Raw genomic sequence first — 24838 nt, 5'->3', positions numbered from 1 at the left:
TTCCCTTCCTGCATTTTGGCCAAACCCCAGGTTTCTCAACGCCATCTGCCTAAACACTCCAAATGTCTGTCTTTGAAAAACATTTTAAAACAAAAGTGGAGTTCATGACAACGTAGGGTGGATGGGGTGTGCAGAATATTTGCCATTGCTGAAATTTTAAGTTCCTCAGAAATTTTATCTGAATCTCTATTACTTTTCATTTGCCATAGCTCTCTGTAGGAGAATGAAGAATAGAAATGAAAAGGGAATCTGCCTTCTAAGTAGAGACAGCCCTTAAAACAAGAAATTGGACTGAATTTTAAACCAGAAATAACCTCCAAGTGTCAAAAAAATGAGCTGACAAAAATATGAAGGAAAACAATGTTCCCTTAGTAATGTTGTATGGTATCTAGAATGCAGCCATTTTTCTAGGCTGTAAGAAGAGGTGACAGAGCAAATAGGTGGAGCACAGAAATATATGCCAGGAGATGGAAGTGGGAGTTGAAGATGCCTGGCTGTAATAAGCATTTTATGCCAAGTGTGAATCTCTCTGGTGCGTTTTCATAGACTCCAGCAAGCACCACAGCATATGCGCTGATGATATTTCATGCATCATTTACCTCTTATTAAATTATTGCTACAGAGCTGGAGAAAACCTTGTAACAAAAGTAACAGAAAAAATATCTGAGATGTTTCAAAGTTCTAAAGTTGTCTGGACTCAGCCTCTAGTTTTGTATTTGCTGTATTAATAAAAATGCTTAATTCCTTTTGCTTCCTTTGGAGTTTTGTCTTCGCCACACTGGTGGGGAACACAAGACCAACTTCCCTCTAACCAGAGCCCAGTGTCTGAAGTTCCACTCCCCTGGGACATGGCACCAAGAGCTCCCAGGGGAACAGATTCCTGAGTTCAAACCAATAGCAGTTTAAATCAGGCTCAGGAGCGTAACACAGTTTAATGCACATGAAAACTGTCCAACTAAGCTACAATACATTTTATAAAAGTGTGTTGGAGTCTTGCCAGAGTAGTTCTTGAGCACAATTTTGCCTTAACACTCTTCAGTGCCTGTGCTCTGAATAAGGAGGCTCTAAGTAGGTTTTGAAGACTGCTTTGCTAACATGTTTAAACTATGATAGCAAAAGCCCTTTAGGTTTTTGTCAGTGTGGACAGGGCTTTACTTTCAAAGCACACCGTTCATGCTATCTGGGCTATGCACCAAACATACTGCATTAGCCATCCCTTTCAACTTAATGCCTAGAAAACAGTATCTTTCCACATGTTTTGATAGTCAAAACAATTCTTCTCTAGACAAAGGCAAGTATGCACAGGCTTTCCTGAAGAATGGAGAAGCTAAAATGATCCCTTCCTAAATTACAAGATACAGAATTTTCTTATTTATATGAATGTGAATTAATAGAATAACAACCACTCCAAACCTAAAAATCTACAAAAAATCATATGCATGGGATCTACAAGCTAGGGATAAAAATGAGACCTGTGATTCACATTAAAACCCAAACCTAGGGTAACCATACGACCCATTTTGGCCAGGACAGTCCCCCTTTTTAAGCTCTGTCCCGGATAGCATGACATTTTTGGAAACCTTGCCATTTGTCCTGTTTGCTCTTGCCAACTGATAATTAGGGACAAATGCCAAGTTTTCAAATTGTGGGGCACACCCCCTAATGGCACATGGAGGAATGTTGAGGGGGATGAGCAGCGACGCCAGACGGCTCAGGCAAGCGATGACACTAGACGGCTCAGGCCTGACACCAAGCAGCTCGAGTGGGCAGCCCTGCATGGAAAGGCTCGAACAGCCAGCTGCAATGCCAGGCAGGGCTGGGATCCATGGCAACACCAAGCAGGGCTCGGGGAGAATCTCCCTGAGTGACACCAGGTGGCTCAGGCCTGGTGTCCTTTTTTCAGTTATGGAAATATGGCTACCCTACCCAAACCTGTGGAAAATTAGGAAATCAATCTCTGGAATTGGAGTCCAGACCTTGGATTGCTCTCTGTTAAGGCAAGAACAGATGGAGAAATGCCATGCCAAAAGTGGCTTTTTATTCTCACCTTGTGAGTAGAACATGATCAAAGGTTGGCTGCCAGTGCAAGGCTCTAAGTTAAATGAACCTTGACAAGTCTTACAAGTTTTTGACTTTCCTGAGTTAAATGCAAGCTGAAACCAATCAAAAATCAATCTGTTGGACACAAGATGATCTAATGTGTTATTAAGAAGCTGGATTAACTTTCTATTTGACGCCAAGGAATTGAATCTTTTGCAGATTTTTTTTTTAACTTCTTGCTTAAAGGAGCAAAGTTTCACCAAGATGTGCATACAGACATTGTGAAACTGTAAGAAAGTCTCTTCCCAGTCTACACCACAAAGATGCAGCGCTGGTGAGGGAGTTATAGCGCTGCAACTTAGGAGGTGTACACATCCGCAGGGCATCACCAGTGCTGCAACTCCCTGTTTGCAGCGCTGGCCATACACCCGTTGAAACTCGGGTGTAGAGGATCCAGCGCTGGTGATCCAGCGCTGGTCATCAGGTGTAAACACTCACCAGCGTTTTTCTTGACCTCCGTGGAATAAACAGGTATCCCAGCATACCAGAGGAAGCCTCTCTGGTAATCAACCCCCTGCAAGCAGGTCTCCTTCCCAGCGGTTTGCTCCGGTGTTTTTTGAACCCCCGTGCAAGCAGGTCTCCTTCCCCGCGGTTTGCTCTCGCGTTCCCCTAACCCCCGTGCAAGCAGATCTCCTTCCCCGCGGTTTGCAGGGGGGTTTGGGGAACGCGACAGCACACCGCGGGGAAGGAGATCTGCTTGCACGGGGGTTCAAAAAACAACGGAGCAAACCGCTGGGAAGGAGACCTGCTTGCAGGGGGGTTCGGGGAACACCGGAGCAAACCGCTGGGAAGGAGACCTGCTTGCACGGGGGTTCGGGGAACGTGACAGCACACAGCGGGGAAGGAGATCTGCTTGCACGGGGGTTCAAAAAACACCGGAGCAAACCGCTGGGAAGGAGACCTGCTTGCACGGGGGTTCAAAAAACACCGGAGCAAACCGCTGGGAAGGAGACCTGCTTGCACGGGGGTTCGGGGAACACCGGAGCAAACCGCTGGGAAGGAGACCTGCTTGGGGGGGGGTGTTCGGGGAACACTGGAGCAAACCGCGGGGAAGGAGACCTGCTTCCCCGCGGTTTGCTCTCGCGTTCCCCTAACCCCCCTTGAAGCCGCCCAACAGCGCTGCAGTCTGGCCACATCTAACACCACTTGCAGCACTGGTTGCTGTAAGTGTGACCACTCTGCAGCGCTGGCCCTATACAGCTGTACTAATACAGCTGTAACAACCAGCGCTGCAAAATTGTAGATGTAGACATACCCTCAGTTTGGGTGACATGAGTTTTAGCAGTGTTTGATTCTAAGAAAGAAGGAAATTCTTGAAGTACCTTGAAAATATAGAAAATGATCGGGGTGATCTCCTTTGTTGGGATCAGGGCTCAAACTTAAAATGCAGCAGAGGCTTTTCAATTGCCTTCAAGGTGTGGGGGAGAAGTGGCACTGAGCAATGAGGAATACCAGAAGAGAAAGTCCTCTAAGATGAGCCCTGACTCTCTGGGACCCATTGGCCAGAGAAAAGCGGAGCGCAAACAGATTGCTTTGACCCTTACAAATTTCTTGAAGGTGAGTCAGCAGCACCTCATGGTCAATCATTTCAATATCACTGACAGGTCAAGCAGTATCATCATGGAGGGTCCACCACTATATGTGGCCAGTAGGAAGCAGGCTCCAAAAGCTACCAAGGCCGTCTCTGCACCAAGACGGAGCCTGAAACCTGGCTGGAAAAGATCCAGCATACTGAAGGATGTTGGGTGTTACTGGTCACCTCATCCATTCCACTCTCAATGACTTTTGCCACGGAAGGAGAGGTTGGCGACAGGATGGAAGCTGGAAGGATCATCAGTGCCAAGTTCCACCAGTGCAAAGTCTTAGAAGTGGCTTCCCCAACAGTCTTCAGAACCATAATCTGTGGTATTGGGCCAAACTCCACCAGGGATGGCAGTCTGCTCACTTGCTTCTCCAGTGACTTGTTTTCCTTGGAGTTATAAAAGAGGCTACTATACCTTTTTTCCTCCCTATAAACCTCACCGCTAAATTAGAGGCTGGATGGTCCTAGGGATTAGGAATGATGCATTGGCCCCTTGCTCTTTAACAGGGATAAAGGCAACCCCCAAAACAACACTTAAAGAAGGGCCCATTTTTACCCCAAAATATGAGAGTTATATGATCTATTAGCTGGTGCAGTACGTACTGAAAACATTATGTGCAAAGTTAAAAGCATCTGACACACACCAGCCAAAACACCATATAATTCAATCTGGTGAATAAAGTGAGAGCTGAATGATTTTATAAAAGTTTGCCCGGTTCTCATTATTCCCCAATACTTTACTTGCCTCTTGGATGTGAGCAATAACTCTGACCTTCCAGAAAATGGACTGTTTAGGTGAAACTTTCCCTGCCTTCTGGGATGGGTGAGTAGGATGCTTCTCAAAAAATTAGTCTTTTTTTTTAATTTGAGATTAAAACAAGGCACCATGGTTTATAAGACTCCACAAAAACTGCTGTAAATTGCTTTCTCTGCCCATTCCAAACTAAGCTGCCAAGCATGCAATTTACTCAGCCTGTCTCCATGTTCATATGCAGTATCTCTGCCCGAGATCTGCTGGGAAACAGAATATAGTATGCCTGGCTAATTTCTTGTCTCTGCGCCTGAGAAACTTCAGTCACTGGGATTTTCTCTTGCAAAAGGTTTATTGTCTAGTTTACTTCTTTTATTTTCCAAATGAAAAACTCAGGGGCTGTTTCTGTTTGCTGATATATAGGAAACTGAGTATCCTCACTTTCCCCAGATATACTGCTGATGAGGGAGATGATGCTTCCTTGCTAACTCTTAAAGATGTATTATTTTGGAAGGATTTAAACTTCAAGGTTGTTTACTAGCTATCTGCTAGGTATTACAGTGATGGGAATGCTGGAAATAGATAAGATGGATTAGAAAGAGCTATTCTCATGTCCCAGGATCCTCTAGTTTGAGTGAAGACCCAAAGTGGTGCTGGGTTGGAAAGGCCACAGAAACCACTTACTGATAATAGATTATTTCACTAAAACTGGCCATATGAGCAAAAGAAAATCCATGGCTGGGGTTTTGTGAAATAGCTGGGCTGACTGCCAGTTCCCTGAGACCAGCCCCCTTTCCCTTTGAAGATCTCTTCACAACAGTAAGCCTCTATTCTCAGTGAGTCTGTGTTCTTTGGCACGAGTAGGCAATGCAAGTGTGGGGGAACCTGTCCACTGGCTGGCTTGCTCCTGAATGATTCCTGCCTGTACCTTCATGATCTTCCTTTCAGTCACCTCATAGCAGGTAGGAGCAGGTGGCCAGGTAAGCTCTTGGCCAGTCATGCTCTCCCCAGAATTCTGCCATGCATCCTTCTCTTTAATTACATGGTCCTTGCTGTATGTCCTGTGCCCCCACCCCCCATTGCCCATGAAGTTCCACACATAGAGTTCATAGTTTGCAGATACCTTCTGATCTTGAGTGAGTCAGCATGGACCAGGGGTTAGGCCACAGGCACTTCTTCCTTATTGCCAAAGAAAAAGATAGGAGTGTCTGCCCAGTATCAGCACCAAGAAAGGAGTTATATTATCACTGTCCACCTATGCAGCCTGACAATGCTAAGAAAGAAATTGGGCCATAGAGTTTTCAAACCAACTCTTAAAACCTATTTTTAGATTTCTTTAGAGTACCCACTGACTCCTTAGAGAACTGAGGGCTTATCCTTGTTAATTACTCCAATGTTTTCTATTTCCCTCCCTCCTACAGCTAATGCCCCAACTCCTCTGAACTGATCCTCCGTCACCAGGGAGAACAAATGCCTTCCCACTTCTCTAACTTTCCCATCACTTCTCCTCCCAGCATGCTCCACCTACTACTGACCCTAGGCTGTTTCACTCTTGTCTTCATGCTATGGTCGAATTCAGCTCCAATCTTTGGTAGCCTGCCATCTCCCCTGGATGTGTACCACCAATGAACTCGCAATCCTGCTACTGCCTTGACCAACATTGTACCTAGCAGCAGAGAGACGACTAGTCACATGAGTATTACACCAAACTCCAGGGTTCAGTGAGGGTTTCGTATAGCTGGAGGTAGACTGGATCAGAACTCACTTGATGCAAGAATTCTACCCTGTGACGTTCCTCTGGTGTTATCTGGACCGGTGATCTGCCAGGTCCTCGGCAGCCAGCCTTACCCTGCTCTGCTCGGAGAACCCCCACTCCTGGGATGTTCACGCACAGCCTCTGGCATGTAAGCTGCTCCCAGCTACGTGAGTGGGCCCTTTTGACCAGCTGCTGCTTGGATTGTTCAACTGAATGACACTAGCCAATATCTCCGGTCCCAGACACAACTCTAGCTCCGTCTTGCAGTGTCCAGTTATGCCCGCTGGGCGCTGTAAGCTTATATGAGTTTGCCCATTTAACAAAGAAATTGCTATGTACAAGGCTTGTTATCCCAAGGGGAGTCTCTGTCATGCTTCAAACCACACACACTGCTTCAGTAGACTAAACAAACAGAGTTATTAAGTACAAAGATAGATTTTAAGTGATTATAAGTCAACACACAACAAGTTGGATTTCGTAAAATGAAATAAAAGCAAAATGCATTCTAAATTGATCTTAATACTTTCAGTGCCCTTACAAACTTAGATGCATCTCATCACAGGCTGGCTGGTTGCCCTTCCGCCAGGCTCTCCCCTTTGATCAGCGCTTCAGTTGCTTGGTGGTGATGTCTGTAGATGGAGTTGGAAGAGAGAGGAAGAGCATGGCAAACATCTCTCCCTTTTATCATATTCTTTCTTCCCTCTTGGCTTTGCCTCCTCCCTTTCAGAGTCAGGTGAGCATTACCACATTGCAGTCCCAAACTGACCAAAGAAAGGGAGGGTGACTCACTCGAGAGTTCAACAGATCCTTTGTTGTTGCCTAGGCCAGTGTCCTTTGTTCCTGTGAGGCTGGACTGGGTTTGTCCCATACATGCCCTGACAAGGTGTGAACTGCCCCTCAGCTCTTAGACAGTTTTTGCCTGGGCTTGCTTTTAGCCATGAGGACACATTTTCAGCCTCATAATTATATACATGAAATTACAACCAACAACATTACTATAACAACAATTACTATAACAACAATGCTCAGTGCATCGTAAGCCTTCCAAAGACACCAGAAATGACGAACTTTGCATTGGATACCACACAATCACATTATAAGGATGAACATGGGGGTGCTGGGTGTTCCCCCGAGGTACAGAACATCACACACATCAACTCTCCCTTGGAAGAACTCTTCATTTACCTCTCACACTAGAATTCCCAAGAGATACGTAAAATCCATTCAAAACTGCCAGTTCCCAGCATTAACAACCTGGAAACCAGCCAGCTTCTGAAGGGTTAACTATTTTTGTACTAACCTCTTAGCTTAGAGACTTAAAAGTCGAAACTGATATCCCCTTGTGATGTGGGTTTTTTTATGGCTTGGCAAACACGGATTTTTTTCATCTGTTTTATATGTTCTGCAACTAAAACTCAAATGAAATTGCTGCCACGCTGTCCCTAAGGTTCCCAAGGGGAGGAACATTTTTCACCATGTATCCTATCTGTTATTTTATTAAATTATTTGTAATTATTTCAGCGTCTGCTTGTATCAGAAGATGATCTTACTGGAAAAATAATACTTTATGTTACAAAGGGAATCTTGACATTTAATGTAAGACATTCTTTAATTAGTTGAAGGCAGGATGTAAAAAGAAGCCAGCCTACATTTAAAAGAAACAAAGGAAAACTGTATAAAAAATACAGAATTGGACAAGGTTTATTGTTAAAGCACAGCTCCCCAAAATGTTATATTCAGACTATGAAGTCACACACTGTATGAATCATACATTTGTACAGAATCCCAGGGTAGAATCCTTTACACAAATACTGCTGAAATACAGGACAAAATACACCTCTACCCCGAAATAATGCGACCCGATATAACACAGGTTCGCATAAAACGTGGTAAAGCTCTGACACGCTGCTCTGAGCAGCGTGTTAAGTGTGCCGGGCCAGGCCAGGGCTGAGGGGTTCGATAAGGGGAAGAGGGTCTTGGGGGCAATCAGGGGCTCCCCCCTAGCAGGAACTGTGGGAGGGCACTTTTGTGACCCGCTCTGCTTCCCTCACCCCAGCCCCAGCAGTGTCACTCAGGGGAGGGGGCTTGGAGGAAGGGATTCCCCCTGCACTCACCAGCAGCAGCGGAAGCAGAGCAGCCTAGCCCCAGCCCCCTCCACTCCGCTAGCTCCCAGCCGCAGTGCTCCACTTCCCGCTGCAGGCGAGTACAAGGGGCATCCTTTCCCCAACCTCCCTACACTCACCTGCGGCGGGAAGCAGAGCGTCACAGCTGGGAGGTGGCAGAGTGGAGCAGGCTGGGGCCGCGTCGCTTCGCTTCCCGCTGCTGGTGAGTGCGGAGAGCGTCCTTTCCCCAACCTCCCCGCACTCACCGGTGGCGGGAAGCGGAGCAGCCCAGCCCCAGCCAGCCTCACTCTGTGAGCTCCCAGCTGTGGTGCTCTACTTCCCACCACAGGTGAGTGCAGGACCTTTCCCCAGCTGCGCCTCAGCGACACGCCTGGGGCTGGGGCAAGGAAAGCGGAGCAGGCTGGGCCTGCGTTGCTCCGCTTCCAGATGCAGTTGAGTATGGGGGGGCATCCTTTCCCCAACCTCCCCGCACTCACCGATGGTGGGAAGTGGAGCACCGCAGCTGGGAGCTGGCGGAGTGGAGTGGAGTGGGGCTGGGCTGCTCTGCTTCCCGCTGCAGCCGGTGAGTGCCTGTCAGAGGGCGGGGCGGGGGAGGTTGGATGGGGGTTGGAGAAGTCAGGGCCCATGGGGCTTGGGTAGGGGGTGGGATCCTGGGAGTGATTAGGGACAGGGATCACTGGTGGGGGCGGTCAGGGAACAAGGAATGGGAGGGGTGAGGGGGCAAAGCAAGTTTGATATAACGCGGTCTCACCTATAACACGGTGAGATTTTTTGTCTCCCAAGGACCACGTTATATCGGGGTAGAGGTGTATATTGATTTATTCTTAGAATGTGGGACATTAGTCACTAAATACAGTTACAATGTCCCATTAAAATACGGTAGAGATGGTCACCCTACCTGTAAACATGAACTATTATTTCCTCTAAACTATCTGCATTAGGATTATTGAAGTCAATCAATAGTAAAATGATTTAAATGCGACACGGATAGAAATAATGCAACATATCATGCAAGGACAGATCATCCCAAAATCTCTTACTGAATTTCATATCCATAGTCATTGGGTGCCTTATTGGAATGCCATGGGCTCTTTAAGGGAAGTGAAAACTAGTGGCCAAATGCTGCCTTCAGCATGTAACTCTCATTAACTCCAGTGGCCTTTGGATGTGTACATTTGAGGGCTGACTAATCAGGAGACACTTTCAGTCTAAACTGCTGAACTGTTTGTATGCAGAATGGTAGGTTTGTGGGTCATTTCTGTTTCAAAGATGATTCGCCCCCATCTCTCTCCCACAAAAATTACAGAATGTTAGAAGTAGATGCTGACCACCTCCCGCTAAAACAAACAAAAAAACATCCATGGCTCTGATCCGGGTATCAGAAGGATCAACCCCCAAGATTGAAGAGGGGCCACTCAGCGCACATGTACATTTTATAGTGCAAGGGTATGGGTGGGGGTTTTTTTAAGTCCATAAGATCCAAACCACTGGCCTATCACCAGCTCCCCACTCATTGTGACATGTTGTTTAATTTAATCTGGAAAGTGAATCTGCCTGCAGGGATTATGTCACTTTGAGGACCTTTAACATTGCTTTTTAAAAATTCTAATGTCATATCCTCTCTATATTACACACTGTGCACTGAATGAGGGAGGGAAAAATAGTAGGTGGTGATCATGTAATTAAAGATGGCATCATAATGCATATGCACAAGGTGGCCAAATTAATATTACACAGGCACCCTTAATTCCTTGCATTTTGAGTGTTTGACTTTGTAACCTTAATATTCTTTTAATATAGATTTGTGTGTGTGCTTTCTTACAGTTTTAAAAAAGCAAAATGAAAAAAACAAATTCCATCATGGGTCATTAGCAGGGCAGGGAACCTTCAGTTCCATCGCACAGACCTAAGCTAAATGGAGTGACTGGTAGCAATGGTAGGCTGTTATCCTCTATGTGGACCAGTCACTAGAGGGGGGGATGAGACACGTTTTGCCAGTGGATTTCACAGCTATAGATAGCTCACAGATAGCAGAGGAACGCAGAGGCTCAGGACTCCTAGGTTCAGTTCTAGGTTCTGCACAGGAATGTGCTCTAGTGGTTACAGATGCTGCTTTGTGCTTCTAGTCTGTCTTTGTCCCCTCTGCTCCTATCAACTCCCTCATCCCAGCTCCAGCCCCTCCCCACATAGCCCTATCCCCCCTCCTACAGGCAGCCCTGCTCCCTGGCTCCTGACACTGTTCCTTTCTGTTCTTATGCACTATCCCCCAGCTCCTGCCCACTCTGGTTCCTGTTCCCCTTTGGCTCCTGCAACATCCTTTCATCCCCCTTCCCCCATTTTTCACCCCTCTGAATTCCAATGTGCCTGCTCCATTCTTCTCTTTCTTACTGGGGGCAGTCAGGGGCTCCCCTCCCAACAGAGGGAGCATCATGTATAAAATTTATAAATGTATTTTTCTAAAATACACTGCATGCCCCTTTTACCCTGGTTATCAGAGGCACTCAGAACACATTTGTAAAGATTCTTGTGTTATATTTTAATATACATTTGCTTGTCACCTATTTAATTATACTCAGCTGTCTAAACCAACAACAGACTCTCTCTAAAAATCAGTGGGCCACATTCTTGCCAGTGTAGCTCCACAGAAGTCAATGAAGTTACATTGGGGATGAATTTGGCCCTACAACTCTAATTAGTGAAACAGGTGATCAGTATTCTCATGGCATTTACGAAGGCATGAAATAAAAAAGGCATCTAATAACTGATGTGGAGGCCATTGGCACAAGCAAACCTCAGAAGTTGAAATAGACAAAATAGGAAGAAGCCAAGAGCAATAAAACCATAATCTAACATATCTATGTTTTATTTAGGCCAGATAGATTTATTAAAAGCAAGTCTTACCAGTAATAGTTATGTGACCCTCTTTAGGGGCACACTGGGTTTCCTGTAACTGGATCTCTGAGCTCACATCAACCTTGCTTCCAGATAACTGTAAATAAGCTTTAAGAGAGGCAGGTACCTTGACTGTAATAGAGCCTGTTATAAATTAAAATGAAAGAGATGAATGTTAATATCCAAGACAAAGCATGCAAACAGAGAGAGGGCCCCCACTATTCTGCTCTTTTCTGAGCTTACATGGGAGAGAGAGAGAGAGAGAGAGAGAGAGAGAGAGTGTCCTATTTTTGCTCAAGAATCTTCAGAGATGCTGGTTTCTTTTCTTGCCTCCAGGAGGATAAAAAGCACTCCTGTGGACACACGTATGCTCATTTACTGCAAACAGAAGATTGCGCAGCAGTACAAACAGCTATTTTCTGAGATATCTTCCCCTTATAGCATAGAGCTAGAACTTCACAATCTTTGAGAAGATGCAGCCTCACAGTCGATTCTAGCTTGGGAATAAATTGCTGTCTACTCCACAGCTATTGCCAATTACATTTTACAGATGATCTGTTAGCAAAATTACAACAGCTTCAGTAATCTGCACTACCACAACTTTGAGATTAAAAACTGGAAGTCTGGCCTCTATTGGAACAGCAATCCTGAAGAACTTTCCCTAAATGTGGGCCTCCTGTTGGGTATGACTAATAGCTGAGTCATCCAGTTACCAGTCTGAGACATATTTGGAATAGTTAGATCAAGGATCTTCAGTAGCTATCCTCTGTGCGTGAAGGCAAAACACAAAAAAACTCAACCACATTTTCTGAATAAAGGTTTTTTATTTTCAGTCTGATTCCTGCTTTCACTTTGCAAAAATTTTCATTTTTATATAGCCACATAAATACTGTAGGCCCAACTCAGAACATAATTAGTACTTTGATACACTATTTATATATCAATTCTCCAAAGTAATATCCATGATGCTACCTGTACAAGAAAATGCAAACAATAGGCATACAGGGCCTGATCCTATCCCTACTCCACACAGCACACAGCAGTCAGAGAGCTACCTTGATAAGGCAGCTGGGGATTCCCCTTGTGTATGGGACTCCCAGGGTGGTATATCCTCAGCACTATGTCACTGGTTTCTGACCCTACCTACAACTGTCAGCATAATTCAGGCTGCCATAACTTATGATGGGCACAGAAGAACCAGCCAGATCAGGGGAATGGAAAGATGGCTCACAGACACTTTTTCTCTACCCTCATGTCCTGCTTGGTCAAATTCAATGGTCTAGCCCAGGGATCGGCAACCTTTGGCATGCGGCCCATCAGGGAAATCTGCTGGTGGGCCGGTATGGTTTGTTTACCTGCAACATCTGCAGGTTTGGCTGATTGCAGCTACCACTGGCCGCCGTTTGCCGTTCTAGGCCAATGGGGGCTGTGGGAAGCAGCGGCCAGCATATCCCTTGGACCACACCGCTTCCCACAGCCCCCATTGACCTGGAACAGCAAACCACGGCCAGTGGGAGCTGTGATCAGCCAAACCTGCAGACGCTGCAGGTAAACAAACCGTCCCAGCCTGTCAGCGGATTTCCCTCATGGGCCACATGCCAAAGGTTGCCAATCCCTGGGCTAGCCCATAAAACCTGACAAACACTCAGTTATTTTGACATTACAGGCCAGGTTCTGCTCCACTGATGTCAACTGACGTCAACTGGATTTACATTGGTGTAATTGAGAGCCGAATTTGGCCTATTCTGTCTTTGTCTTCACTGGAACAGATATCAGAGTATGTTTTGAAAATCAGTTTAATAATTTTTTTTGTTATAACACTGAAGAAACACATTTCCCTCTCTCGATGGTTAAACATTAATGTGAGTTACTGGAAGTAATTCCACACCTGGTTAGGTAGTAATGTGAATATAGTTCTTCCCATCACAGGAGATGGAGTGGCTAGTGCAGGACAACAAAAGATAGCACACAGGAATTAATTCACTATCTTTCTTTCCTCTCTTGCTGAACAGTGCATTCCTACCGGACCTATTCCCCACTTCAGGGATAACAGGGGAGGGTTATCCAAAGACAAATGACCACACAGAAACACTGGGAATGTGCAAAGGTATAACAGAAATGAGAATGAATAGTACTGTATAATGGCTTTTGCAAATACATTACTCAACACTGTAACACAAAACACCTGCAAGGCATGAGAATTTTTACTATAATAGGACCTTCAGTTCTGTGCTCTTTCAAATGGGAAAGGGGTAAATCCAGATTTTGAAGAGTGATGTTTTAACATGTAAAGTTGTGATAGGTAAGTAAGTAGATAGCAGAAATTAGGAGAGTAATTAGCTCATTTAACAACATGTCCATGTGCTCAGGCATGTGTCATCTCTCTGGCTCTGCCTTCCCTTGCGTTGCTGCTTTGCCAATTTAATTTCATGGTCTCCACACACAGTCATTTTTTCATGGGAAAAGGGCATGGAGAAATGAAATATGAGCCTCATCAGTTCCACACACCTTACAGCAGCATGGAGTAAATGGCATTGATGAGGCAAAGGGGGATTACAATCCTAGTCAGTTCTGCAGGATTCTACTGGTTTGGTGGGGAAGATTGCTGGAAGAAAGGTAGAAAGTGTAAGATTCTCACTGAAATGAAAGCCCCAGATGATTTTGTGGGGTCTATTTTAAATACCATTGTCACCTGCAGTGCTTACTGTGCTAAGAGCCAATATAGATTTTCTAATTATGAATTAGGTAAGAATTACTATGTTACTGTAATTATTTAAATATAGAGAGTGGGTAGTTTTACCATCTCATAAAACTGTCCTTTATATCAAAGGCTGCCATAAAATGTTCCAATTTGCTCACCTTTCTGGCTTTTCAGATCCACTTTTCTCACTTGACTAACATAAACATCTATTGCCCCCCGACGTGTAGAAGCTTTTAGACATCCATCCGATGATTCTGAAAAACGAGAGAGTAAAAGGATTAAGTCAGAACAACATTTATTCTAGGATTTTTGAAGTAATTTTCAAAATATTAAACTCTGAGCTGGATTCAGGCACTCGGATAATGAATTGGTATTTTTTGTGATATAGCTTTCCCTCATCTAGCTAGGATCAGACTCCTATCCGACATGCAATGTCATAGTACACAGGCTTTATGCAGGAAACCTTCCTCTCTGACCTGAGCACAGAGCAGCCATCTTGTTGCTTCTGGGTTTGTGGAAGCTGCCATGGCCTACACCATCCTCCCAGAGTGGAAGTTTTACCATTCCGCACCACTGGCCCAATCATGGCATCTCTAGCATGCTACAGAGGGGGAACGTCAACCCTGTGCAGACAGCCAGCACAAGCCTAAGCATCACTTAAGCCTTCAAATGAGGCCTGCACTGAACCTCTCTGTGGGGTAGATAGATTTCACTCAGAGAAAGCCACTATACATATACGGTTGCCAGGTGTCTGGTTTTCAACTGGAATGCCTGGTCGAAAATGGACCCTGGCGGTTCCGGTTGTCACTGCCGACCGAGCTGTTAAATGTCCGGTTGGCAGTGCAGTGGGGGGCCAGGGCTAAACAGGCTCCCTACCTGCCTTGGCTCCGCATAGCTGCCATGAGTGGACGCCAGGTCTCTGCAGTCTCCAGGAGCTGGGGCAGCCAGGGACTGGGAGGCTCCAAGTGCTGCCCCTGCCCCAGTGCCAGTTCCGCAGCTCCCATTGGCCAGGAACTGCAACCAATGGGAGCTGCGGGGGCATCGCCTGCCGGCACAAAGGAAGCACACAGAGCCTAGAGGCCATAGGGACCTGGCGGCCGCTTCCTCAGAGCTGTGGTACGTGCTGCTGGGACCCCGCACCTCCTTTCCCTGCATTCCAATCCCCTGCCCCAGCCCAGAGTCCCCTCCTGCACCCCAAACCCCTAATCCCCAGCCAAAACCCAGAGCCCGCACCCTCAGCCAGAGCCCTGGCCCTGCTGCACCCCAATCCCCTGCCCCCACCTGGAATCCCCTCCTGAGCCAACCCCAAAGCCCTCATCCCTGTTGGAGCCCTCACCGCCCTGCACACCAACCCCCTGGCCCAGCCCAGAGCCCCCTCCTGCACCCCAAACCCCTCATGTATGTGGGTCTAAAGATTTGCATTATCATCACAATACACTGGGATATCTAATATTAAAAGTTTCTGTATCCAGCTAAAGATGCTGCAGTGTTCCCACTTCCAAAGTTTAAGTAAGAAAATGATGTTATCAGTCTTATCTATACGTGTGCTCTCTCTAGATATTATAAGTGGTTGTTAAGGGGTGAGTTGCGGACAGGGCCGGTGCAAGGATATTTGCACCCTAGGCGAAACTTCCACCTTGCGCCCCCTACTCTGGCCCCTCCCTCCGGAGCATCACTTATTACAAACTTTCAAAAATGAATACTGCATAATGTGGCATTGTTCATTAGAATTAATTCACATCCGGTTTGAAAATTTATTCATTTCATTATTTAGACTACATATTTAATGAAAATAAATGAATAACCTGACAGGGTGTGGGGCTGGCTGGCTGGCTGGCTTCAGGCAGTGGGGTGCGACAGGGGTTGGCTGGAGACAGGAGGGCGTGGGGCTGGCTGGCTTCGGGTAGGGCAGGGGATGCGAAGCTGGTTGGAGATGAGGTTCAGGGTTGGCTGGAGACAGGGAAGTGTGGTGCTGGCTGCGAGCAGGGGGTGTGGGGCAGGCTGGCTGGCTTTGGGCAGGGGGGTGCAGCAGAGGTTGGCTGAAGACGAGATGTGGGGCTGGCTGCAGGCACCGCAAGAGGTGGCTGGAGATGGGGGATGTGGGGCTGGCTGCGGGCAGGGCTCGGGCTGCGGGGCTGGCTGCGGGCAGGACAGGAGATGTGGGGCTGGCTGTAGGCAGAGCAGGGGGTGCAGCAGGGGCTGGCTGTAGGCAGAGCAGGGGGTGCAGCAGGGGCTGGCTGGAGGCAGGGCAGGGGGTGCAGCAGGGGCTGGCTGGAGGCAGGGCAGGGGATGCAGCAGGGGCTGGCTGGAGGCAGGGCAGGAGGTGTGGGGCTGGCTGGAGGCAGGGCAGGGGATGCAGTAGGGGCTGGCTGCGGACAGGGCAGGGGGCTGGCTGCTGGCAGGGCAGGGGGTGCGGCAGGGAGTGTGAGGCTGTCTGCGGGTAGGGCAGGGGGTGCAGCAGGGGCTGGCTGGAGGCAAGGCAGGGCATGTGACAGGGGCTAGCTGGAGACAGGGGGTGCAGCAGGGGCTGGCTGGAAGTAGGGCAGCAGGTGCAGCAGGGGCTGGCTGCAGGCAGGGTGGCAGGTACCAGGGCCATCCCTAGATATTCTGGGAGCCTACGCAGCCCCCCCCATGGGGGAGGAGAGGTGCCCCCAACCTCCTCAAGAGGGAACGCCCCAGGCTTCCGGAGGAGCGGGAGTGGGAGGGGCAGGCTTCTGGGGGGGCAGGCCGCCAGGGGGGGCTGGCTTAGAGGGCAGGGGGAAACCACCCCCCAGCACTCACCGGCAGCACAGTTGGGGCCGCCTCTTTGCACTTCCCCCTGCTGGTAAGTGCAGGCCCAGCCCTGCTGCAGAGCTCAGGGAAGTGGGGGCAAGGCGGGGCTGAGCGGGGCGGGGACCCTGGGGAAGAGCCAGAGCAGCGCAGTGCCCCCAGCAGCCGGAGGAGGAATGACATCACTTCCGAGCCGGCCGGAGCTGATCAAAGCCCCAGCACCTCCTCGCACAGTAGCGGGAAGAGGGTTACACGTTTAGCTGGCACCGGGTGAGCATCCCAGACATTTTGGACACTGCTTTTTGGTGCCCTCAAATCTTGGCGCCCTAGCTGGCTGCCTAGTTTGCCTAGTGGTTGGCCCTGGTTGCAGAGTTGCTTTGTGGTTGGGGTTGTGGCAGGCTTGCCTTGAGGGGAGGAGGTGCCATTTTTTTGCATTTCAAAGGTGGTAACCCTATTCTCCACTCTGGCTGATGCAACCTCCGGGGTTGCAGCACCGCTCAGGCTTGGCCCCATACCCGAGACCTGAACAAATTTGTGTGAGTGGAGTTGGGACCTGGCTCATAGGGTTGCAATGCCATTCACTCAAATTTGACCTTTCCAGACTCCCGTCATCTTGTTAGCTGGGCCAATCGTGAGTATCGCTGGGACCCCAGAGGCTGCAGTGCCTGGAACAGGGAGGTGAGCCAAGCAAACCCATGGGACAGCAGCCACAACATGACCCTTTGAAACAATCTGGCACTCCAATTTTGGTACAACCCAATGGGTTGGGAAACACTGTTACGGGGACAGGATATTCTCCCAACATTTTAATTTTACTGAATTGGAGAGAAAATTACTGAATTTTGATATTTATAGAAAACTAGCACATACAGATAATGGTCTGATATCTCATTCCTCTCTCAGAAAGCAGCATACATCTGTTTTCCTTCATATATTATCAGTTTTCATCTATGACAACTGAAGACTCTCTAAAGGAATGACTACGCACATACAATGCTTCAAAAAGGGCAAACCAGAGATGGAGAGAATTCTGTAATTGTCTCCATTTCCTGTCATTGTGCTTGCAATTCATTCAGGCTTCAGGTAAACAAGTTTCAACAATGTTATACTCAAAGTCTGAAGAATTAACTTTTGAACAAACTAAGGAATATTTTTTTCTGTAGATAAAGATTCTAAACCCCAATCTTAATTTAAGAAGTATACAGAAACTCCAGAGATTTGTAAAAATCTGAAAAAATATCAAGCCGTGCAGCATGATCAATGGTAAGTGAACTAAAAATCTTTTGTCCAGACAGCAATTGGAATGAACAAATCTTTCCACTGTGAATTTCTTTTATCCAAAGGATGTATTGGCAAGGAATGTGAAAGGTTGATAGAAACCATTCCATTTTTCTGATGTTTTGCGTGTGCATAAAAGAGATAATCTGCCAGAAATGGCTAAAACTACATACATGAGTCTGACTGAAGCTAATTAGAGCTGATTTGGCAATTTGACATAGGGACGATTTCTGGAGAACAACATGCTTGATTAGTAGTGGAGAAGAAAAGAAGAATCCATGCATAATGCTCTAAGCTTTTCTGTTTTCTTTAGCAATAAGCAATCACTGAACTGGTCTGCAGTTTTTTGTTTTAACTGAGCTCTCAACCCACAGTTGTAACAGACCAACACACCAATTATAAGAGTAACAACATGGGAAGGTAATGTTTTCCCAAAGCTAAAGCTGCTTTCTTAGAGAGGAAAATATTAAGAAGAAAAATAAATGTGGCCAATCCAGCTCTAGTCAGCTGGGAAACTGACAGCATCTTTTGGCTCATTTAAAACAGCAGTAACAGAGCAGCCTCCACAGAACTCTGAAAGGGATTTTGCTGAAACTGGACCATAAGCAAACAATTGGCTCAGTACAAGACCATTTTTACCCGCCTGGACGCTTCATGGGAGAGTGACACACTAACCAGATTGCTCAGGAGAACTGCCGCTAACTGTCTGTATAGTACAGTAAGTCACATTCAGCTGAGATCAGAGATTATTGAACCAACCCTTATCCAAGGCCGGTGCAACCATTTAGGCGACCTAGGCGGTCGCCTAGGGTGCTAGGATTTGGGGGATGGCATTTTCTTCAGCAGCGACCGCAGCAGCTGGATCTTCAGCTGCCCCAGTCGCTGCCGGCATTTAGGTGGAGGGAGCTGGGGCAAGGGAGCGCAGGGAGGGCCGCCTGCAGCAAGTAAGGGGGGGGGCGGCACGCAGAGGAATTCCCCGCCCCAGCTCATCCCGCCCCGCATCCTCCCCGAGCATGCTGTGGCTGCTTCACTTCTCCCGCCTCCCAGGCTTCTGGTGCCTAGGCTGATTGGCGCCACAAACCTGGGAGGCGGGAGAAGTGAAGCAGCGACGGTGTGCTCGGAGAGGAGGTGGAGCAGGGGTGAGCTGAGGTGGGGGTGCCTCAGGGCGGAGGGTGGGGGCTGCCACAGGGGGGGTGCCTCAGGACGGAGGGGGAGAGCTGCCATGGTGGGGGGCGCCTTAGGGCAGGGGCTCAGGGACGGGGGAGGGCGTAAGATGGAAGTTTCCCCTAGGGCGCGAAACATCCTTGCACCAGCCCTGCCCTTATCTGTTCCCAGTCCTCAAATACAGTATTTCTATGGCCAATTCTTCAGAGAAACTCTCCTGAAAAAAAGCTCTTCCGGGATTCTCCACCAAGGGAGGCTCCTTCTTCCTAACATCAGAGAAACAGTAACTGAAACACAATCCACGAGGAAAGTATTTTCTAAATGGACAACCTACCTAATTCTCAATTACTGAGGGACAATCTCCACTCATTGTTATATTTTGCTTTCCACAACCAAATCTCTGTATAATTTATCATGAGTGATGTATCCGAGTATTCAGATTTTAAACTGTATTGTCAAATCTGTTCACCTACACTTAGGTTATTGCTGATTATGTACTCTATGTATCATAGGACTTTAAAAACAAACTTTGTATTTGTGGATAATCTAAGCACTATACCCAGATGTACAGACACATTTTTCTCAACCTATGTATTATATAATTTTTTTTAACATTAGCTTTAATAAAATTTTTCAAAGGCTGACCGTTAGAAATTTGCCAGACTTCCAATTCAACTAAAGAGACTGCATTTAAAAAATAAATTCTATATTTGAGGCAAAACCCTTGTGATGCAAGTGCACGCAGAGTTGTTCCACTTTCCTTAAAATACTTAAATATTCAGTGGAGCAGGGACTGTAATGTGTCTCTCTCAGGTAAGTGACCTAACTATTGGGCTATAGATTGCTGCAGGGTCTCTGCTCCCCTGAATACTTCAGTGTTTCATACAAAGTGGAACAGCTTCAATAGAAGAGTGAGTGAGATCCACCCCAGAATAGTCCATAGCCTGGTGGTTAGGGCACTCACCTGGGAGTGGGAGACCTGGGTTCAAGTTGCTGCTCTGAATCATGCAGAGTAGGGACGTGACCATGGGTCTCCCATGTCCTGGATGAGTGCTCTAACCACTGGTCTACTTAGTATAATGGTAGCCCCACAGTTGCTGTCATCATTGTGGCTGTTTCATGCAGGACCCAATCTAGTAGGCATGCTCTAGGGAGGCTTCTGAGAATGCCTGTCAGATCACGGACAATAGGTGGGGAAATACCTAGTCTGAAGAGACCACTGTAAGTTTGAAACTGAGCAGATCAGGGTGTCAGGACTTAGGCAGCTTTGTACATGCCCACTGAGAGAAATTTAGGTACCTAGAGAATTTTACTAGCAAAAATGTAGGAACCTGGGGAATTCAGGCAACAGGTAAGCATGGGTTTGAGGTAGGGCTGTCAATTAATCGCAGTTAACAATAGAATACCAACTGACATTTATTAAATATTTTGGCTATCTACATTTTCAAATATATTGATTTCCATTACAACACAGATTTAAAAGTGTACAGTGCTCACTTTAAATTATTTTTATTACAAATATTTGCACTGTGAAAGTGACAAACAAAAGAAATAGCATTTTTCAATTCACCTCATACAAGTACTGTAGTGCAATCTCTATTCTGAAATTGTAACTTACAAATGTAGATATTTTTTTGTTACATAACTGTACTCAAAAACAAAACAGTGTAAAACTTTAGAGCCTACAAGTCCACCCATTGTAACAAGTTTGGTTACAATTTGCAGGAGATAATGCTGCCTACTTCTTGTTTATGATGTCACCTGAAAGGAAAAACAGGTGTTCGCATGGCACTGCTGTATCTGGCATCGCAAGATATTTATGTGCCAGATGCACTGAAGATTCATATGTCCCTTCATGATTCAACTATCATTCCAGAGGACATGCGTCCATGCTGATGACTGGTTCTGCTTGATAATGATCCAAAGCAGAGTGGACTGACTCATGTTCATTTTCATAATCTGAGTCAGATACCATGAGCAGAAAGTTGATTTTCTTTTTTGGTGGTTCCAGTTCTGTATTTGAGTGTTGCTCTTTTAAGACTTCTGAAGCCATGCTCCACACCTCGTCTCTCTCAGATTTTGGAAGGCACTTCAGATTCTTAAACCTTGGGTTGAGTGCTGTAGCTATTTTTAGAAATCGCACATTGGTACCTTCTCTGCGTTTTATCAAATCTGCAGTGGAAGTGTTCTTAAAACAAACATGTACCAGATCATCATATGAGACTGCTGTAACATGAAATATATGGCAGAATGCGGGTAAAACAGAATAGGAGACATACAACTGTCCCCCAAGGAGTTCAGTCACAAATTGAATTAACGCATTATTTTTTTAACAAGCATCATCGGCATGGAAGCAGGTCCTCTGGATTGGTGGCTGAAGCATGACGGGACATACGAATGATTATCATATCTGGCACTTAAATACCTACAAAAGTGCCATGCGAATACCAGTTCTCACTTTCAGGTGACATTGCAAATAAGAAGCAGTTTGTAAATGTAAACAGACTTGTCTGTCTTAGCAATTAGCTGAACAAGAAGTAGGACTGAGTGGACTTGTAGGCTCTAAAGTTTTACATTGTTTTGGTTTTTAATGTAGGTTTTTTTGTATATCATTCTACTTTGTAAGTTCAACCTTAATGATAGAGAGATTGCACTACAGCACTTGTATTAGGTGAACTGAAAAATACTATTTCTTTTGTTTTCTACAGTGCAAATATTTGTAATAAAAAATAAATATAAAGTGAGCACTGTACACTTTGTATTGTGTTGTAATTGAAACCAATATATTTGAAAATGTATAAAACATCCAAAAATATTTAAATAAATTGTATTCTATTATTGTTTAACAGCATGAATAATTGTGCAATTAATTTTTTTCATCGTGCCTTTAATCATGCAATTAATTTTTTTAATTGCACAATTAATCACAATTAATACTTTTTTAAATTGCTTGACAGCCCTAGTTTGAGGATCTAAATTTTGAACTGAGGCACCTAAGGTGGCAGTTAAGTGCCAAAATACCTTTGTGGCTCTAGAGAGATAAGGTGGGTGAGATAATATCTTTTATTGGACCAATGTGTGAATTTAGTGTTTTCTTGATATCTACGATGCTGAAAACGTACCATACCTCTAACTGAAATGGTCAGGCCCCAGCCTCCTCTGTGCATGCTGTGATCAGTGGTTGTACTGGTCAATGCATGTTGGTCTCCCCCTATACACCCTCTGCATGTCCTCTACCTCTCCACACTTTCCTGCCCACAGTACACCTTTCTCAAGTTAGGGCAGGCACTAAATGTTCCTTGGGATGAGATTATATCTATGTTTGGAAAACACTGAGCACTCTGTGGGATTTAAACAAAATAAAAATACAACACTACAATCCATGTTTAACCGTGGAACTGGGCTTTTGGAAATGATATTATGATAATTATTAGAATATCTCTCTGATGTTAGGTAATGAACGAGACACAAATGCCTAGATGGTAGAACATAAACAGTGCTATGTTAATACTTAAAAGTCAACATCTTTCTTTTTGAAAAGGCTGATGAAGTTGATATTTGTGATATCTGTGTTTAAATCTTCTTTTGTCGTCTTCTCTCTCTCAAACAAGTTAGAGAAGGAAATATAACAACGGGTTAAAAAACAGAGGCTGGAGAAGCTTGGATAACAAAACAGTCTGAAATTTAAATGAATAATGCTGCAGGAAAAGTATGGTCTTGCAACAGTTAATGAAGCTTGGTGGGACAAAGGACACAACTGAAGTGTTAATGGAGAAGATACAGACAGAAAATAGAAAAAGGAGATGAAATAGAGGGGGAGTTATTTTATATATAAATACATACCTAGTTCTAGAGGGTGCTAATATGAATGAACTATTGAGGTTAAAAGCTGGAGAGAAAGTATACGATATTTTACATTCAGAATCTTTTACGAACAGACAACTGAAAGGGAAACATAAGGATGAATCATTCTAAAGGAAATGGAAAAGATGGCTAGGTCAAATTACTTGGTATTCGCAAACAACTTCAATGATCTAGGTATTTACTTGTACAAAAATGTGGTGAAGCAAAATGTCCTTGATACATTCTTTGCTTTATGGAAACAAAGGCAATCAGTGGGGAGACCAGCTTGGTTAGAGTTTATACTTCACCAGAAATGAAAATGGAAAGATGGGGATATTAAGATGGTGAAACCTGGAATCCACTGATCAGGATCAAATTGGAGTTTACATATCAAGAAGGAGGAGAACCCCCAGAGATACTAAGTATTAGCAAGAGGGAATGTCAAACTGAAAGAGTGACTGGGAAAATGAAATAGGGTTGATGTACGAATCAATAGGTGCAGAGATACTATGTTAATGGGTACACTCGAGATGCCTAGGTCACATCTACACTGTGTGTGGTTTGGAGGCATAGCTATGGCGCTGGAGCTATTCTCCTGTAACCCTGTAATGTTGACGCAGGCTACAGAGATGGAAGGGATTTATCTGTTGCTGTAGGAACTCCACCTCCCCAAGCGACAGAACTAGGTTGAAGGAAGAATTTTTCCGTTGATCTAACTGCATATACACGGGGTTAAGCCAGCACAGCAATGCGCTCAGGGTTGTGGACTTTGACACTCCAGAGTGCCGTAGCTCTGTCAACCTAAAATTTAAGTGTAGACCAGGCCTAACATAGCTGCAGGGACGGGGAGTCTTAAAAGGTGTTCTTTGTAAGGGTCATAAGGAAACAAGGCTAAAACGGAGGACAATCACAACCAAAATAAAGCTGCACTTTTGTTGGTGCTGTGTAGCATTTTTTCCTATTTTTGAACCAAGTGAGGAACAGAAGGTATCACAGAAAACTGAAAAACATGAAAGAAATTAACAGACATCACACAAAGATTTATCTTAAGATTCCAGAAAAAGAAAAGCCACTGATTGTACAGAAATGACCTCCGAGATCTAGCAACCAGAATTTGTCCAAAACAATTCACGCTATCTCCTACTTGCAAAGTACTATATAAAATAGTGACCCACGTAAATCACACCACTACAGGAAATACAGACAATAATAAATTTACAAAAAAAGTGGAACTTGATACATCCCAGTAAAACATTCAGTACATCAGCATAGGGTAGAACAGTTCCATAGCTTGACAATCAATTATTTCCCTTCATACTGACACTTATAAGTGGAAATAATAAAGAAAAATGTTGACAGAAACTGTCCTTAACTTATATCTGAATATTTCCAGTAAAACTTCTTTAGTTTTCCCAAGAGTACTAATGGATTCTGTTCCCATTAAAACGAATGGCAAAACTCCCTAGGATTTCAATGAAAGGAAGATCAGACTTTGATTAAGATTTGGTTAAGGAGACAAAGCAACGATGGAAGGAAATTAATCAGATCTCATGACTCCGGAGGTGCAAAGCAGATTATTTAAACTCTTCTTAACTGGCCAGTGGAAGACTCTCCTGGTGTAAGGGAATCCTACAGTGGCATAGGGCTTCTGTAGCAGTTTTTATGCCACCAATTCTGCTGAACTCAAATGGAGGATGGTGACCAGGGAAGAGAGAGCATGGCCAGAGTGCCCATCTTCCAGAACAGCCATCATAACACAAAGAAGCACTAAAACTGCTCTACCTTGTGCCAGGCACCAAGCTGGTATCTGCTGGCATCAGGTCAAGAATGAGGCTGCATTTGCCTCTCTCCCTGGCTGTGTGCCAATCACAGCTCAATC

At 45.5% G+C, this 24838-nt stretch overlaps 1 protein-coding gene across 2 annotated transcripts in view; it reads right to left on the bottom strand.

Moving 5' to 3' along the window:
* FAM185A (family with sequence similarity 185 member A) overlaps positions 1-24838 on the bottom strand; it is an 87018-nt gene that overhangs the window by 5478 nt on the left and 56702 nt on the right. Inside the window, exons 6-7 of one of the 2 annotated variants that reach the window (XM_050936953.1) lie at positions 14064-14159; positions 11214-11348 (exon numbers count right to left, since the gene is read on the bottom strand). In XM_050936953.1, coding sequence (XP_050792910.1) covers positions 11214-11348; positions 14064-14159 — 231 coding nt within the window. The remainder of the gene's footprint in view (positions 1-11213; positions 11349-14063; positions 14160-24838) is intronic. The other variant, XM_050936954.1, reaches the window with a different exon arrangement.

The sequence above is a fragment of the Gopherus flavomarginatus genome, chromosome 1 (assembly GCF_025201925.1).
Source record: "Gopherus flavomarginatus isolate rGopFla2 chromosome 1, rGopFla2.mat.asm, whole genome shotgun sequence".
NCBI lineage: Eukaryota > Metazoa > Chordata > Testudines > Testudinidae > Gopherus > Gopherus flavomarginatus.
This window is presented reverse-complemented; position numbering and strand designations above follow the sequence as displayed.